This window comes from Mycetomoellerius zeteki, unplaced genomic scaffold (genome assembly GCF_001594055.1).
Source record: "Mycetomoellerius zeteki isolate Tzet28-1 unplaced genomic scaffold, Tzet1.0 scaffold327, whole genome shotgun sequence".
NCBI classification, from domain to species: Eukaryota; Metazoa; Arthropoda; class Insecta; order Hymenoptera; family Formicidae; genus Mycetomoellerius; species Mycetomoellerius zeteki.
This window is the reverse complement of record NW_017257313.1, coordinates 1,186,900-1,201,746: the sequence shown is the minus strand read 5'-3', so window position 1 is coordinate 1,201,746 and position 14,847 is coordinate 1,186,900. Positions and strand designations below refer to the sequence as shown.

At 37.5% G+C, this 14,847-nt stretch overlaps 4 protein-coding genes across 5 annotated transcripts in view; 2 read left to right on the top strand and 2 right to left on the bottom strand.

Annotated features, from left to right (window-relative positions):
• Larp7 (La related protein 7) overlaps window positions 1-454 on the top strand; it is a 7,209-nt gene extending 6,755 nt beyond the window's left edge. The window contains exon 7 of the mRNA XM_018452010.1: window positions 404-454. The gene's annotated coding sequence lies outside the window, so the exon portion shown is untranslated. The remainder of the gene's footprint in view (window positions 1-403) is intronic.
• The window catches only part of Gar1 (Gar1 ribonucleoprotein), a 2,363-nt gene extending 1,390 nt beyond the window's left edge, over window positions 1-973 (bottom strand). Inside the window, exons 1-3 of one of the 2 annotated variants that reach the window (XM_018452016.1) lie at window positions 868-973; window positions 649-774; window positions 280-520 (exon numbers count right to left, since the gene is read on the bottom strand). In XM_018452016.1, coding sequence (XP_018307518.1) covers window positions 280-520; window positions 649-755 — 348 coding nt within the window. In that variant the 5' untranslated portion in view covers window positions 756-774; window positions 868-973. The remainder of the gene's footprint in view (window positions 1-279; window positions 521-648; window positions 775-867) is intronic. The other variant, XM_018452017.1, reaches the window with a different exon arrangement.
• A 585-nt stretch (window positions 974-1,558) lies between these two features.
• On the bottom strand, window positions 1,559-6,098 carry CREG (Cellular Repressor of E1A-stimulated Genes). The gene is made up of 5 exons (XM_018451914.1): window positions 5,696-6,098; window positions 3,984-4,138; window positions 2,954-3,073; window positions 2,809-2,884; window positions 1,559-1,901 (listed from the first exon to the last, which is right to left on the bottom strand). The coding sequence occupies exons 1-5, from the start codon at window positions 5,961-5,963 to the stop codon at window positions 1,735-1,737; spliced, it is 786 nt and encodes a 261-aa protein (XP_018307416.1). The 5' UTR covers window positions 5,964-6,098; the 3' UTR covers window positions 1,559-1,734.
• A 1,555-nt stretch (window positions 6,099-7,653) lies between these two features.
• LOC108725179 (mucin-5AC) lies at window positions 7,654-14,462 on the top strand. Its single transcript, XM_018452030.1, has 2 exons — window positions 7,654-7,919; window positions 10,181-14,462. The coding sequence occupies exon 2, from the start codon at window positions 10,197-10,199 to the stop codon at window positions 14,109-14,111; it is 3,915 nt and encodes a 1,304-aa protein (XP_018307532.1). The 5' UTR covers window positions 7,654-7,919; window positions 10,181-10,196; the 3' UTR covers window positions 14,112-14,462.
• Window positions 14,463-14,847: the final 385 nt, after the last annotated feature.

The following is a 14,847-nucleotide window of genomic DNA, read 5'->3' as shown; positions in this document are numbered from 1 at the left end:
CTAAAGGCTTAGGACGCTCGCACGGAATGCAAGAGATCCGGGTTCGACTCCCGGCCGAGGCATTATTTTTCGCAATAAGTTTTATTACAGTTTTTAAGTTGGGGAATTTGGGGGGATTATTAATATTTTCAGATTTGATTGCGTTGAAAGTCCGACAACCATATCGGCACGCAATTATCATTTCTGAAATTAATTCATTTAAATGAATTTACAATAGTTCAACATCTTAACGTTCTGACCGTTATGGCGCTTCTTAATTTAATTTTAATATTATAATACCTGAACATCATTCTGGAAGCTAGAGGCTTTCACATTTTCCGATAACTTAACAGATACGTAGTAGTCCCGAATGTTCCCGAATATTTCGTCTATTTTTCCAATCTGCTGTTTATTCTCTGTGTAGATTGGAGCATTGAAAAAAGGCACCTGTTCAATGTCGACTTTAAGAACTAAATCGTTTTCTACCGTCCATGTGAAATGTCCTAACGGCGTTACTGTTTCTGGAGGACCTTGATCATACCTACAATAAATTTGCAGCGAAAAACATTTTAATGTCTTGGAGTTTTATTTGTAACCTAACCTAATCTTCGACAAATTTGTCTGTCGCATTTTTTATGCAAATTATTATTACAATATTCATAAAATTACCCTCTGTTCCTATCGAAACCACCAGGACGTCCCCTATTAAATCCTCCGCCTCCTCGACCACCCCTAAAACCACCGCCACCCCTACCGCCGCGTCCACGGAAAGACATAACCTCTTACAGAAGCAAACTGTCAACAAACGTTTCCACAATTATCACGCTGATTGTGAGTAAAATTATTTCATAAAATTTATACTCTTTTTAAATCAATATTTTTATATACCTTAATTGAATCAAAAACAAAAACGTATTTTCACGTATTTCTGCAGATACACCGAACGTAAAGTATACTCCACGTGTAACACGTGTAAATTCAATGCAATCCAGTGCACATTTGCGACATTTGGTGTAAATGGGACACCATGGGACACCGGCAAAACTTCCGCACGCATGCGCATGATGGAATCAGATCACCAGTCCACTATGCGCATGCGTACAGCGATACGTCACAAATCATGTGACTATTCTCGAATCATGACACTCGTATTTTAATTTTTATGATGAGATATCTCAACAGTTTTGTTTTTTCAGACGAATAATTATACAAAAACATATCTGTATATCATACGATAAAATAGTACGAACAAAAAACAGGTTAAGTTAGGTTAGGTTTTAAAAAATAGAACTTTTATTTTATATAATACTTATAATTGTCCGTTCGATCAGAATAGGGTGATATAATAAGATTTCATCAATTAAATAAAAGAATGAAATAACTCGTTGATTTAAATATATCAATTTATTACTATATATATAATATATAACTATGTATAATCCCATACAGCACAAAAGTTATAGCAATAATGCTGCAACATTGCAACAAAATTGCAGCGTTATTGCAACGATATTGCTGCACGTTCTGTGCTGTATGGAATCAATACAAATTAAAAATTTGTATATTTTTTTTAAACACTGAAATCCCCAGTAATGCACATAGTTTTTACATAAATTCTTAACAATGCAAGTTATTAGACATATAAAAATATATTAATTAGTTTTAAAAATTCCTTTCTAGGGAAGACTTGATATCAAGCTTTGGAAATTTGGACTATCAGGATCTTATTAGATTCTGACAGGAAGTATACTCTTGTCAAACAGTAGATTTATTAAAAATAATTTTTCTACGGCGCAAATCAGAATTTCTGCGGATGGTCGGTGTGTTTAAGTAATCATCAACGGAAATATATTTCGGTCCACCAAAGGTGTCCAATAAGGCAATTGTAGTTATGTCCAACTGGGCGAAAAAGAAACGGTGATCTGTGCAAATAAATGATGCAATATAGGCCCACTTTTATCAATGTAGATAAATTTTAATCTTGGGTTAATTTACTCTATATCTTTTTTTAATTCTTAGAAATAGAAAAAGATAAAAAGTATAATTTATAAATGAGATTAATAAAGTTAATCTACATGATAGAAATGGACACCAATAATCTTAATATACGAGGGGGGACCCAAAAAAAACGGGAATTTCGTCATAACTTCTTTATTTCTCAATATTTTAACACCAAATTTTGATCACCTTCAAAGTATTCGCCATTGACCACAACGCACTTCTCCAAACGATTCTTCCATTGTTCAAAACAGTTTTTAAATTCACTCATCGGGATGTCCTTTAAGCCTTCCAGCGATTTTTGTTTCACCTCCTCCACAGTGGCAAAACGCTTTCCTTTCATATTCCTTTTGAGTCTGGGGAACAAAAACCTCCAAGTAGAGCTTCTGGTTGGCAGTTTGACCCGGGGGAACGAACTCCGCGTGCACAACACCTCTGCAATCGAATCTGCCACTGTGGAGGAGGTGAAACAAAAATCGCTGGAAGGCTTAAAGGACATCCCGATGAGTGAATTTAAAAACTGTTTTGAACAATGGAAGAATCGTTTGGAGAAGTGCGTTGTGGTCAATGGCGAATACTTTGAAGGTGATCAAAATTTGGTGTTAAAATATTGAGAAATAAAGAAGTTATGACGAAATTCCCGTTTTTTTTGGGTCCCCCCTCGTACATTAAAATTCTTTAGGTAATATATGGAGAGACTAGGCTGTATTTCACTTAGCACTCGCAATGTTCTTGAAATTAACCATTTCACTTTTGTTGTTTATCAAGTATTAAACAAGCACAAATGTGTTTGCAAGTGTTGTGAAGGCCAATCTTTTATAACGATTTTACCTGCAGGCATATTCTGTAATTTTGGGTGACGACCGAAAAATAATTGTTCCACGACTTTCTGAGTCTCGTTTTTCACCTGTTAAAACATTGAATATGTTAGCGACAAAAAAATACAAATACAAAAATTAGTGAGTGATTTACTGACCGCTTTAATCTTTCCAGTCAGAAGGACTCTAGCGCATCTTGGGTCCATCGGATCATATCCCTTATCCTTGCAATAGTTTCCTTGAGCTAATGATACGAACACAGTCGCACGATGATCTTTCTGTAACAATCATGTATTGACATGATATAGTTACGATCAAAATTTAGATGAGACAAACGAGTTAGAATTATTTAAAAAATTTTGATATTTTATATCAGTTAAAAAGAACATGATATCTTTTTCAATTTGATAATGAAAAATAATCGTTATCGTGTCACGTTTCGAATTAAATTATTATATAATTTAATTTGTTTTCAAATTAAATAGCAAAATTACAATTAAAGTTATGATTTATCTCGTGATAAGACAGTTATTAAAATTTTTTTAATATAACTTGTATGATAAGATAGTAATCAAAATCTTTTTAATCATACACAACATGCATGATATCAAAATGGAACATGATAGCAATTATTTTTTACATTTTTTAAATTATATTTTTATGGAAATATAATCAAATATTAAATTTGATCATTTCAAGCTGGAAAAGATGTTAAGTATTTTTTAATTGATAAAAAATATCAATATACAAAATAAATTCTGGTAATATTTTCTGACATTTGTACAATGTAATTTAAAAAATTGTTGCTATCGTTTTGATATCACGCACGTATATTCCATATAATTAAAAAAATTTTTAAAGATTATTAATTTATCAAGAAACAAAAATGTAAAATTATCAGATTGATTATGCTATGATGTCTTTTGCATCACATTTTAATAGGATTATTGTATTGTCCTTTATATTTTTCAATTTCTATAAACTCTTCGTAAATGTTTTAGATAGTACACAAAATGTATAGTACAATTGTATCAATATATAACGTATATACAGTACAATGGCTGTGTTCCAAAATTTACTGCCAGTGTTGAAAATTTACAGTTTACGTTACGTGTACAATTATATTTGTACCTAAATATCTTTCAAACGGTATCTGTTTCAAACGTCTGTTTATAACACTATACTTACAGCAAGATCTTGAGCGGTATAGTCCAAAGGGGTGAGATACATGTACGGTATTCCGGTACCGTCTCCAACAGGCCCATCGGCGATGGAGATCAAATTTGCAACGGGAAAGTCTGGAACATCTTTCCTTGTGCTTATCGTCGCTACGGCCCCCCAATCTGCAAATACATAGATCCATATAATACTGAGTCCATAAATAGGTACGTTAATGGTACATAAAGTGTGCTGAATCATTTTTATAAAACACACATCCCTTTTCTATGCAATAAGTTACAATTCTGATCTTTTCAGATGGATTCGAATAAATGGAAAAATTTGTAATTTCTTTATTTATTCTCTTCTGAAAATAAAATTGTTCTTTTTTTTCGTGTTTGTATTTGATGGCGACGAGTTATTTATTAGTTGATACCAAATCAAATATGTCTGGCGTGAGGCCAAGATATCAGTATTCTGTCGAAATAAGTAGCAAATAGTGTACGTATATACAATTTCATCTACAAGATGTGTGAGTGAAACGCGATAATTTAATGTTATTTCAAGTGCTTTTTGTATCTTTCGCCTTTCGATGATTATCTTGATACACATGTTTTGATAAAATGACATGCAAATTGTGTGACAATTTGCATTCATTTACAATATTTACATATTTAATTAAGGTGAGATATTGAATAGAAGCTGCCTGCACGCGTTAACAAAAATATTTATTATAATAAATAAATGGTTCCTCTCTTTCTCTCTTGTAAATAGCTATGTATTTTATATTAATGCAAAATTGTATATGTAGAATATATCAGCATATATTCTTTATGTATATATCAGAATATCAGCTCATATAATTTATAATGATAAACTTTTATACACTATTTTACATAATTATCAAAGTTACGTAAGTAAGATAATTTTTATCTTTTAATGAAGTTAAGTTAAAGTTACTGATCTATAAAATTAACTTTGTTATTTTAAAAGTTGCATGAACAAGAAACTAATAGCGTTTTTCACTGGCAGAGCTGGTGCGCACTCAGTGCACTTTAAAGCCGTTGTACAATCGATGTAAAAATGTACGTTCAATAAAAATATAGAAACGAATTAAACCGCGAAATCCTCAATATATTTTATTGTGGTATATAAATATATGGTTTGATAAAATATACATTGGGTATTTTATTAATTGAGATATCTCACTTTTACATTCAAATTAAGTTAGTGTAAAACAGCTTTAATATGCACTGAGTGCGCACCAGTTCTGCTAGTAAAAAACACTATAAACACTTGATTAAAAGTTGCATTAAGATTAAATTAGCTAAAAATGAAAATGTAATTTTTAAAAATTAGAATAATTAAATGTTAATATGGCTCAATTAGAATAAATCAATAAATAAAACAAGGGCAAACGAGCCAACTACAATATAAGATCTTTAATAAACGTATATATATACAATAATCAAACGTTTCGACACGTTTAAAAATTAGATTAAAATCTAAATGATAAAGAAATTTGGATTATCAAATGAATTTAATATTTTATTTGCGAAATAAGTGTTTTGCAAAAGGAGTTAAAATCAAAAGTTAATATATTTAAAATTAACCAAGTTAAGTTAAACATTGTTAATTTTTTAACTTTATTTACTTTTAACTAATTAACTACCCAATCTTGATTATTTTATTAATGTAAAAACTTATTATTTGGTAGGTGCTAATGATATCACGTTGATTACCAGCTTGATTAACGATGTATCTTGCCATTACGGCCGGTGGTAAATTCTGTAATGTCCGAGTACGACTTCTCAGCTGAGCCTCTCGATCATCGTCGAACCCAATTGAACGCGTTGAGAACTCGGCAGATTTGTATAACTCATCCTTTGTCTCACTCGCTTCAACGTTCTCTTGAATTTTGTTCCAGAATATTTCCTTCATTTCATTAAAGTTGCGTGCTTCGCTCGATAGAACGCATAGAGCGATGATGATCGCGATTCGCGACATCATGATATGCGCTATGTATATTTCACGATGCGTAAGCAAGACTACGCTCAGCGCTATTTCTCTCAATTAAAATGAAGCTTGGGAGCAAGTGCGCCTTACAAGTGGTTAATGCTGACTGCGCGCGCTTTACAAACTTCGCGATAAATATAATGAGATGACTGATTTTTGTGACTTGCGCGGTGAGAACGGATTCAACAAATCAGATTCGAGTGCAAGCTCGTATCATTATCACGTGCTTTCAGCAAATTAATACGTGACAAAGTTTGAAAAAGATATCTCTGAATTTAATCTTTTAATAATATCGCGTTATATATATTTTTTTTAACTCGATATCATAAAAAAGGGCCAAGACATATCGAGCAGAAATCGATCTCAATCTGTATTCGATGCGTCTGGACGTTATCTTCTTTGTTACGACTCGAGTTTCCGTGAAGTGGAATCCCTATGAATTTTTATCATAACGGTTGATGATAAATCGATGATATTTCGTTTTTCAGGAAAGGCAAATGAATTTATGAATCGTTCCCCCGACAGATTCATAAAATTTTAGAAGACCGTTTGTGGTACCTGGTTGTGGTGCAAGGTCGAAGAAACTGGTACGCCGGCCGCTGCGAGGCACTCGGCTCGATGTGGGTCGTCGTCTAACTGTTCTACGTACCGTTTCTCCGCCCCTGACTCTGTATCCTTCGACAGCAGCAGCAACAGCGAACGGACACCTACACGATGATATCCGTGTACCCCACGCTATACATTACATCGTACGGTAATATTAGCGGCAATACGATCGTGATAGTACGCCCTTCTTATGCCTTTTTCGTCGGAGAGAATCTCCCTTGTTGCTGTCGAAAATTTTTAATTGTTATTAGTTTCCAAAACACGCGAAATTTTTTATTACAGCCCTACATACGCATAATGTTATTTAATATTTTAAGCATATTCTTAGAATATTAGATGTACATTTAATATTCTAAGAATATGTTTAAAATATTAAATAATATTATACGCCTATAGGGATAATACTCGCGTTTGAGTTTAACAAAATATTCTTATATTGTACTTCGACTAAAATATTTTTCTCTTGAGTCGTTCGTATCTGAATTAATTTTCGTCCCTTGTACAGAAAAATTATTACGTAATTATTTTTACGTATACTTTAACATCTTTAGAAAATATTTGTAAGGTTTTGTATTTAAAAAAAGAAAGGATAGAAATCATTATTTAATCAAATGCTCTTAGCATCGTTATCATTCCAAAGAAAAGAAATGGATAAGACACGAATGACCCAATCGTGATTTAATAATAATAAGACTTCGTCGTTGTATACGATTTAATAAATAGCTTTTAACGTCATAAAAATAAAGCTTTGTAAAAACATTTGATAGAAAGTATATTTTGAACGAAGTGCATTAGTCGTGTTATCTTCGTGACATCCGCTTTTTACGCATTTTGTAAGTAAATGCAGATTTCCGTTATCCTTTTATCTTATTGGATGCCACACCGGGTTTTAGCTATCGCCTCTCTGTAATCATTCGCTTCCTCGTTTCTTCTTTACTTCGCGGATGGCTGCGGCGTTCTCCTACTCTTTGGGTCATTTGGAGCGAGATCTTCCTCCACCGCGCGCGTGTCCTCTTGCCATCTCTTCGTCCTCCTGCTACCGTCCTGACGACAAGACTGTTCAGTCGTTATACGACCTTCATCCAGGGTTACGTTCTTTCCCGCGGCTCTGATTCATCGTTTTTGACCCACGTTGATTGCATCCGGAAGAAGCGATTTTTTCAACAACGAAGTCACACACAACACAAAACTGTTACGCGATTGCTATGTTTGATTAAATGTCAGATGTTACATCGAAAATCGTGTGTGGATGAATTAGTGAACAACCACAAGAGCAGGAATTGCAAGAAGACGAAGGGTGGCCTCGACCCGTCCGTGACCCTACTGTTCTTCCACGTAATCGAGGTATAACAACTGCTCTTTCGTGAAAAATTATTTGTTATATTTGCACAATTAATACTAAAGCGTTTTTCGATGCAATATTTGTGCGATAGATTCGTCAAGTGACTAAATCTATAAACAGTAGAAACCAAACAGAGACCTGTAGAATTTTTCATTAGTACGTTAATGAATAATTTATGTTTTTAATTCTCTGGATTAAAGTTAAAATATTTAACAAGTACCGATTCGTAATACGAGTCAAAGAAATCTATCATTTAAAAAAAAGATATTAATTGTTGTTCTCGAGATTTACATGTATAATATTTAAATATTTATATGTTTCGCGAATAAGCCACCCTAAATCGAAGACGAAATGATTCAAAACATGATTGTGAGTCTAGAGGTTCGCGTGCGAAACTGAAATTACACAATTCGAGGACAAAACCCCGAAACAAAGTGGGTCATACGTCATACTGACCAACATCACCTGGCGCGTCCTATTCACCATGCCAGAAAATACCGAGACACCGGGTCACGACATGGACGTTGTTACAATCCGTGTTATGAATAGTGAACGGCATTAGACGATTTTAACGGGCGAATACATGTCACTGTGCAACGTTATTCGACCTGGATATTAAGAATGAATTACACATATTTTCAAAGTAATGAAAAAATTACAGATTGTTCTAGACTGCATTTAAAAGTAACACAAAAAATTCACCAATGATTTAGAACTTGGATAAAAAATTATTTCAATTGCAATAAGAAGTAATATTTTTGCGTGCTTTAATGGAAATGTATTATAAAATATCTGTATAAAAATGTATTATAAAATAATGACAATAATCTCAATTTTTTTGTATAAATACTTTAAATATTAAAATGATTTAAAACTTTACAATGCAGAGATTAGTTATTCTGTAAATAAAGAATATTTATTTGTTTATTTACAAAACAATCTCTGCATCGTAATAAAACTTTGCATAAAATATTTTGAATATTTAAAATACTTATACAAAAAATTGAGATTTTTGTTATTTTTTAAAATTTTACATATTACAGTAATAAAAAATAACAAATAAAATAAATAAATTATAAAAATGCATTGTTGAATAAAAATACAATATTATAAACACTACACTTTTGTATGTATATAATTTATTTAAAGTATAAATAAAGCATAAAGTATTAACCTATTTATAAAAATTAACATGTAATACATTTTTAAAATATGCTAATAAAATGATAGATTATCAGACCCGTAAAAATTAGGAGGAAACAAAACGGATCCGTACGGAAAGCGTGTAGAAAGAGAAAAGAAAAAGATGGTGCGATGCCGGAAGACGAGGAGAGAGGCTACTGAAACCCGTTATACATTGAAACGGAATTCCACTTGACGTAATGTAGTCGAAAAATCTACTGTCTTATACGTTACAAATTTATTAGAATATCTATGTTGACGTGCGAATTTGCATTTATCCCGAATATAAATCCTCACCAAATTGGCGCATGCATTTACCGCCTATTTATCTTACTTGCAATCGATCGAACGGAACTTGTTCGGAATAACGGCCTTACGTTTATAATTAAAGTCTCATTTGACATTACCATGTTACACCTTAAGACATATGACGCGCGTTTACAGTAATATTTCCGGAATCATTCACAGCTTATTATATCTAAAAAACTAAGCTAATTGCACTGCAGTACACATCTTCCATAGATAAATTGTGTATGTGGAACACTAATTTAATTATGTCGCAATGTTTAATCATACTGAATGTAGGTCATGTTTTTTTATCGTTTCATGCGTTTCTTTCACTAATGTGAAACGCAACACCCGCATTCGAAATTGAGATAAGAACCATCGCTTAAATACTAGTTATAACGTTTTTCACTGGCAGAGCTGGTGCGCACTCAGTGCACTTTAAAGCCATTATACACAAATCGACGTAAAGATATGTACGTTTAATAAAAATATAGAAATAAATTAAACTGTAAAATCCTCAATACATTTTATTGTGGTATTTGATAAAATATACATTAGGTATTTTATTAATTGAGATATCTCACTTTTACATTCAGTTTAGATTAGTGTACAACAGCTTTAATGTGCGCACCAGTTCTGCCAGTGAAAAACGCTATTAAATACGACGCGAAATGCTGGCGTGAGAAAACAAGAAAAAATGAATGAAAAGGAAAGCTAGATATTATATTGCACAGATATTGTGAACTATAATTTATCATGCCACCGAATTGATCATAAGCACGATATTTTCCAGGCATCATATGTGAGAGATGCGGAGACGCCTGTGGATGCTCCTCGCCCTTCTGGTATGTGTGTCAGGTGAATACCTGATGGGCGGCCACTTGGACAACAATGCGGGGTCAACGACTCGATCCGGTAAAATCGACAGCTCTTCCGTGTTGGGACGTAAAACACGTCTGGACGACCTTGACCTGGATCTCGTTGCGGCGGAGAGCACCGTTGCTGCTGGCACTGAGATTTCAACCGGCGACGACGGTGTTCCACGTTACCGTGTCCTGCCTTTCGCCTTCAATGGCGGCAAACCGTTCTCTCTGGAGAAGGATCCGATAACCGGTAAGATCGACTTCGAGAAGGCACCGCCTGTCAAAGCTCTCAACTACACCGGTCGTTATCGCGAGCGAGAGGACAAAGAGAGCAAAGACGATGACGATAATAGAGATGCTGAGGAGAGTGTGTACGTAAAGCAGGAAAAGATAAGGAACAAGGATAGGAACGGCCCGAACGAGATCACGCCTAACTTTCACGATTTCCTCAGTTTACCCGTTCATTATTCTTCGGACAAATATGGAAACGATAAGTATCCGTTGATCTCGAGCTCGTACGCGAATACGAAGGTACAGAGCGGCACCAACAGTTACAGCACGTACAATCATAGACATCATTCGGAGAGCGATCTATATGTACATCCCGTCAAAAACTATCCACCGACAAAAACGAGCACGTACAGAACTACGACCGTCAACGATCTTAAAACGAAAGAGACGAGCACTGCGCATCCTTTAACGACTACGACTTTCGCATCACCAATCACGATGAACTCTGCGATTTCTACCTCAGCCAAAGTACCCGTTGTAACCACGTGGAAGCCGTCCAATACTGCGATCACGTTTCATTCAATCGACCGTTTCGAGGCGGAAAACGAAAAGAATCTTCTTCCAATAGAAAAGCTGCATGCTTCCACTCACACGGGAACTCATCGAAATTCAAGCGACGTTTCGACGAAGTCTCCGAGTCAAGGGACGACGGATAAGGCGCCGGTCACTAGTCGTTACAAGGATCAATCGAATCTTGACAATTTGGTAGTAGCCCACGAAACGAAACCGCAAAACGAAGAACATAAAGAGTCGTACGATATTTACGAGTCAAACGGTGAAAGTGCCGACAGTAATGAAGACAACTATTCCTATTTATGGTTAGATTTATTAAAGGAAGATGTCACGTCGACACCATCTACGATCACTTCCAGTACGACGACGTCGACGACGACTGCAAGTATCACCACGACGGTTATCGCGTCATCAGCAGAAACCACGACGTCGACTACGGTTGCGCCTTTGCGTTCCGTATCTTCGACGCTACCCACGCCCCAAAAAGACGTACCTGCGAACAAACCACTGCAATTTCCAACGGTACCGCATTATCCGATTAGTTCTTCGCCCTTCAACAGATACAGACCGAATCCGATAATCAAATTTAATAATGAACCAGATAGAATGGGAGCGCCAGTAATAGAGAGCACGAGTAACATCGTGATACCACCGGGTCAAAATACGGTGTCCTTTGTTCTGGGAAATCGTCAGAACGTCGATGGTGGTTATTACTCGGTCGGAACAGCCGTTGGAGAAAATCCTTACGGTGGCTCGTCCGAGACCAATGCTATATTCTGGCCGCTTCGTAACGATCCACACAGTCCCTCGAAGGAAGTCAAACACGAGCATTTACCTATTTCCGTTACAGAAATGAATCCCGATCGCGTTACGCAGAAGTGGTCCAGTCCTAGTCCTCTGAAAAGCAGCAATGAAGTCAATCCGACAAGACCTCAGAATCCTCTTGTTGCTGCCACGGTAATTCAAGGTACGGAGAATGCAAGCAAGGATTCCAGTTACGTAATTTTCCCGAATGAAGAACAAACGAAGAACAAAGATACATTGAAGGAGGAGCATATTGTGATCATAAATGAAGCGGATGGCAGCATTCGCGAGTTACCGCCCAAAATAACATTGACAACGTCGACGTCAACGAATAAAACGAAGTTCAATCCTCCCGCGAACGTCGTCGGAAATTTTCCACAGCTCGCCGAGGATCTGATGCCACCCGCGGAGAGCACCAGACCGCCGTCAAATTATTATTATTACCAGTTTGAGCCGCCGAGACCGAATCAGGTGAGGCCACAGAGATTACCCTTGCCGCCGCGTATCAAACCGCATCTGGGGCCAGTACCTCCGTTGGATGCAGGAGTAAGGAAACGTCCATATCCGACGGATACGAAGTTGCCTAACATTCTACCCCAGTTCCGACCTAACGCGAAAGCGTCGCATGGTCACCGTAGTCCGGACGTAATAGGAACGATGCAGGCCGGGCAAAGTGTACCCACGAGAATCAGACAGCCGTTGCCGGTTCATCCGTCACGAAGACCTTTGCCGCTACCACCACTCTCGCATCTTCAGCGCTTGAATCCACCACCGCCACCGATCCACGCGGTCAAACTGGCTTTCACACCGACTTCGAAGGTGGACGGCGCCGTCCTATCTCACGAGACGGACCCGACGATACGAAGACTCCGTCCCCCGGTACTTCCCGGGTTACCGTCCATATCGCGCGGGGGCCCGGAGGAGAGCGCGCCATCGAATAGATTGCTCCCTCATGGTGGTGACGGCGAGGGCGGTGAAAGTAGAAACGAGGATCGGGGTAAAAGCGAAATTACGGACGAACGTGAGAGTGAGGGTCCGGAAAAATATCCGGAGGAACCGCCAATGACACCGCCTAGACCACCGTTGTTCCCAAAGCGCAGAACGGCGGATCCACCGCGCGTCGCGACCCTGCAGATGATACAGCATCATGGTGAATTCGGCGACGAGGATGATGAGGCTCAACTGGCGCAACCCGTGGAACCTGTGCTCGCGCACGAAGCGGAGCGTAGAAAATCGGACAATCACGATCCGTCGGAAATACCAGAACAACCCGTGTACGTGGTGTATCCGGTCAACACCGCGGTCAACATACACTCGGACGATTCCAATGAGAAAGACGGCAGCGTCGTCGTGGGTACGCGGGGCCCTCAGCGACCGCTACCGCCTGATACTCTGCTGCAAAACGAACAGGACGATACGCATACCGTCTACAGTGGTAGACCAGTTGCCTTGGACTTTCCCTATCCGTTAGAACGACCCGATCCATCGTCCGTCTTTCCCGCCGTCGGCGTGAAGGAGACACCCGTGCTGATACCCAGCGAACAGCGACAGCAGCAGCAACAGCAGGCTTCCGCTGCGATCGCGAATGAGCGAGAGAACGAGAAAAACGATGCGGTGAATGTGATCCCATATTTACAGGACTTCTCACCGTATCGAAAGAAGAACGATGCGGCGATTTCCGTGACACTGCATCGCATACCATCGATCGCGACGTCGTCGTCGAGCTTGATATCAACCGCGTTGACATCGACCTCGACGCCGATCGCTTATGTTTACACGCCAACGCACGCGCCATATCCGGCACATCTCGACAAAGAATTCGATGTTGATGATAATGTTGCCGCAAGCATCGACGTGAAGCAAACAGAGCTACTGCCTTCGCAGCAGCCGTCCAGCTCTTCCAGTTCAGCACCGGCACCGCAAAACTTCATGGCTCCTTTCGTGGCTAGTATGAGCGCCGAAATGCCCAGCAAGAATGGTTGGAGTGTTGTCGTCGTCGAACCACCCGCAGCGGAGAAGAAATCGGATAGTGATAGCGACGAGGAGAAACCTGCTGGCTCGGAGAACGACACGCAGACCGAGAGGAATGAGTTCGATGCTGATAATTTTAAGCCGCAGCTCTTCGGTGGTTTCAAGCCGCTCTACGAGTTTCCCACGGAGGACGTGGAGCGTCACGATGTCGCCGATATGGACACTGAGACAAACATGCCCAGGCACTCCAAAGAAATGTTGCCTGTACCTGATAGAGGATAACTTTTAAAGAATACCACTTCATTTCTTTTCTCTTGAGTTTTGCTCTCGGACATTTCGCTCGCACTCATTATTACTCTTCTCGCGTATATGTAAACGAAAACGTTGGCGAAAGCGAAAATGAAAGGGAAACGTATGCGCGTAGCAAAGAGAATGAAGAGCGAATGTCTCTGCGCGCTGCTCGATGAAAAGATTCTTCGCGATAGAGTTAACTCGAACAGTAGAAGACTGTACTTCATTTTCATTTCGCTTAATACTCGTATATAAGAACGTCGCGATATAAAATGATATATGATTTATGCAATGACTAGCGTTTGTTAAGCTATGCTCTGTGGTAGCATTAGCATCAGCTAAGTATTGGAATACGTAGGAAATATTGATGCACGTATCGCTAAGTATAAACGTATTGAAAGTATTAAAACGTTGAATAAAAATATTAATATAAGTTTTTTTTATGAACAATACTTTTGCAATGTTTATATTTATTGAGTATTCCCATTATATACACAAAAATCCAAAAATTAAACCTTATACTTTCTCACGTCATTTCTTGCTTATATTATTATATCGCAAAATTTTATGTTTAAAAAAGTCAGTTATTATATTACATATATATATATATATAATGTATTCAGTATATTTTTATGTAGGCATTTTTTTTCTCATGCAAACGTGTAAAGATTAAATGGTTTAAAAATTATTCCGAATTTTTGAAAAGGAGAGGAAATAGGAGAAATTA

Coding starts and splice junctions, on each gene's coding strand:
- CREG (XM_018451914.1), bottom strand. CDS start 5,963: ATGATGTCGCGAATCGCGATCATCATCGCTCTATGCGTTCTATCGAGC. Junction 4,139..5,695: donor ATACATCGTTAATCAAGCTG/GTAATCAACGTG, acceptor ATGTATTTGCAG/ATTGGGGGGCCGTAGCGACG. Junction 2,885..2,953: donor TGACTGGAAAGATTAAAGCG/GTCAGTAAATCA, acceptor ATGTTTTAACAG/GTGAAAAACGAGACTCAGAA.
- LOC108725179 (XM_018452030.1), top strand. CDS start 10,197: ATGCGGAGACGCCTGTGGATGCTCCTCGCCCTTCTGGTATGTGTGTCA.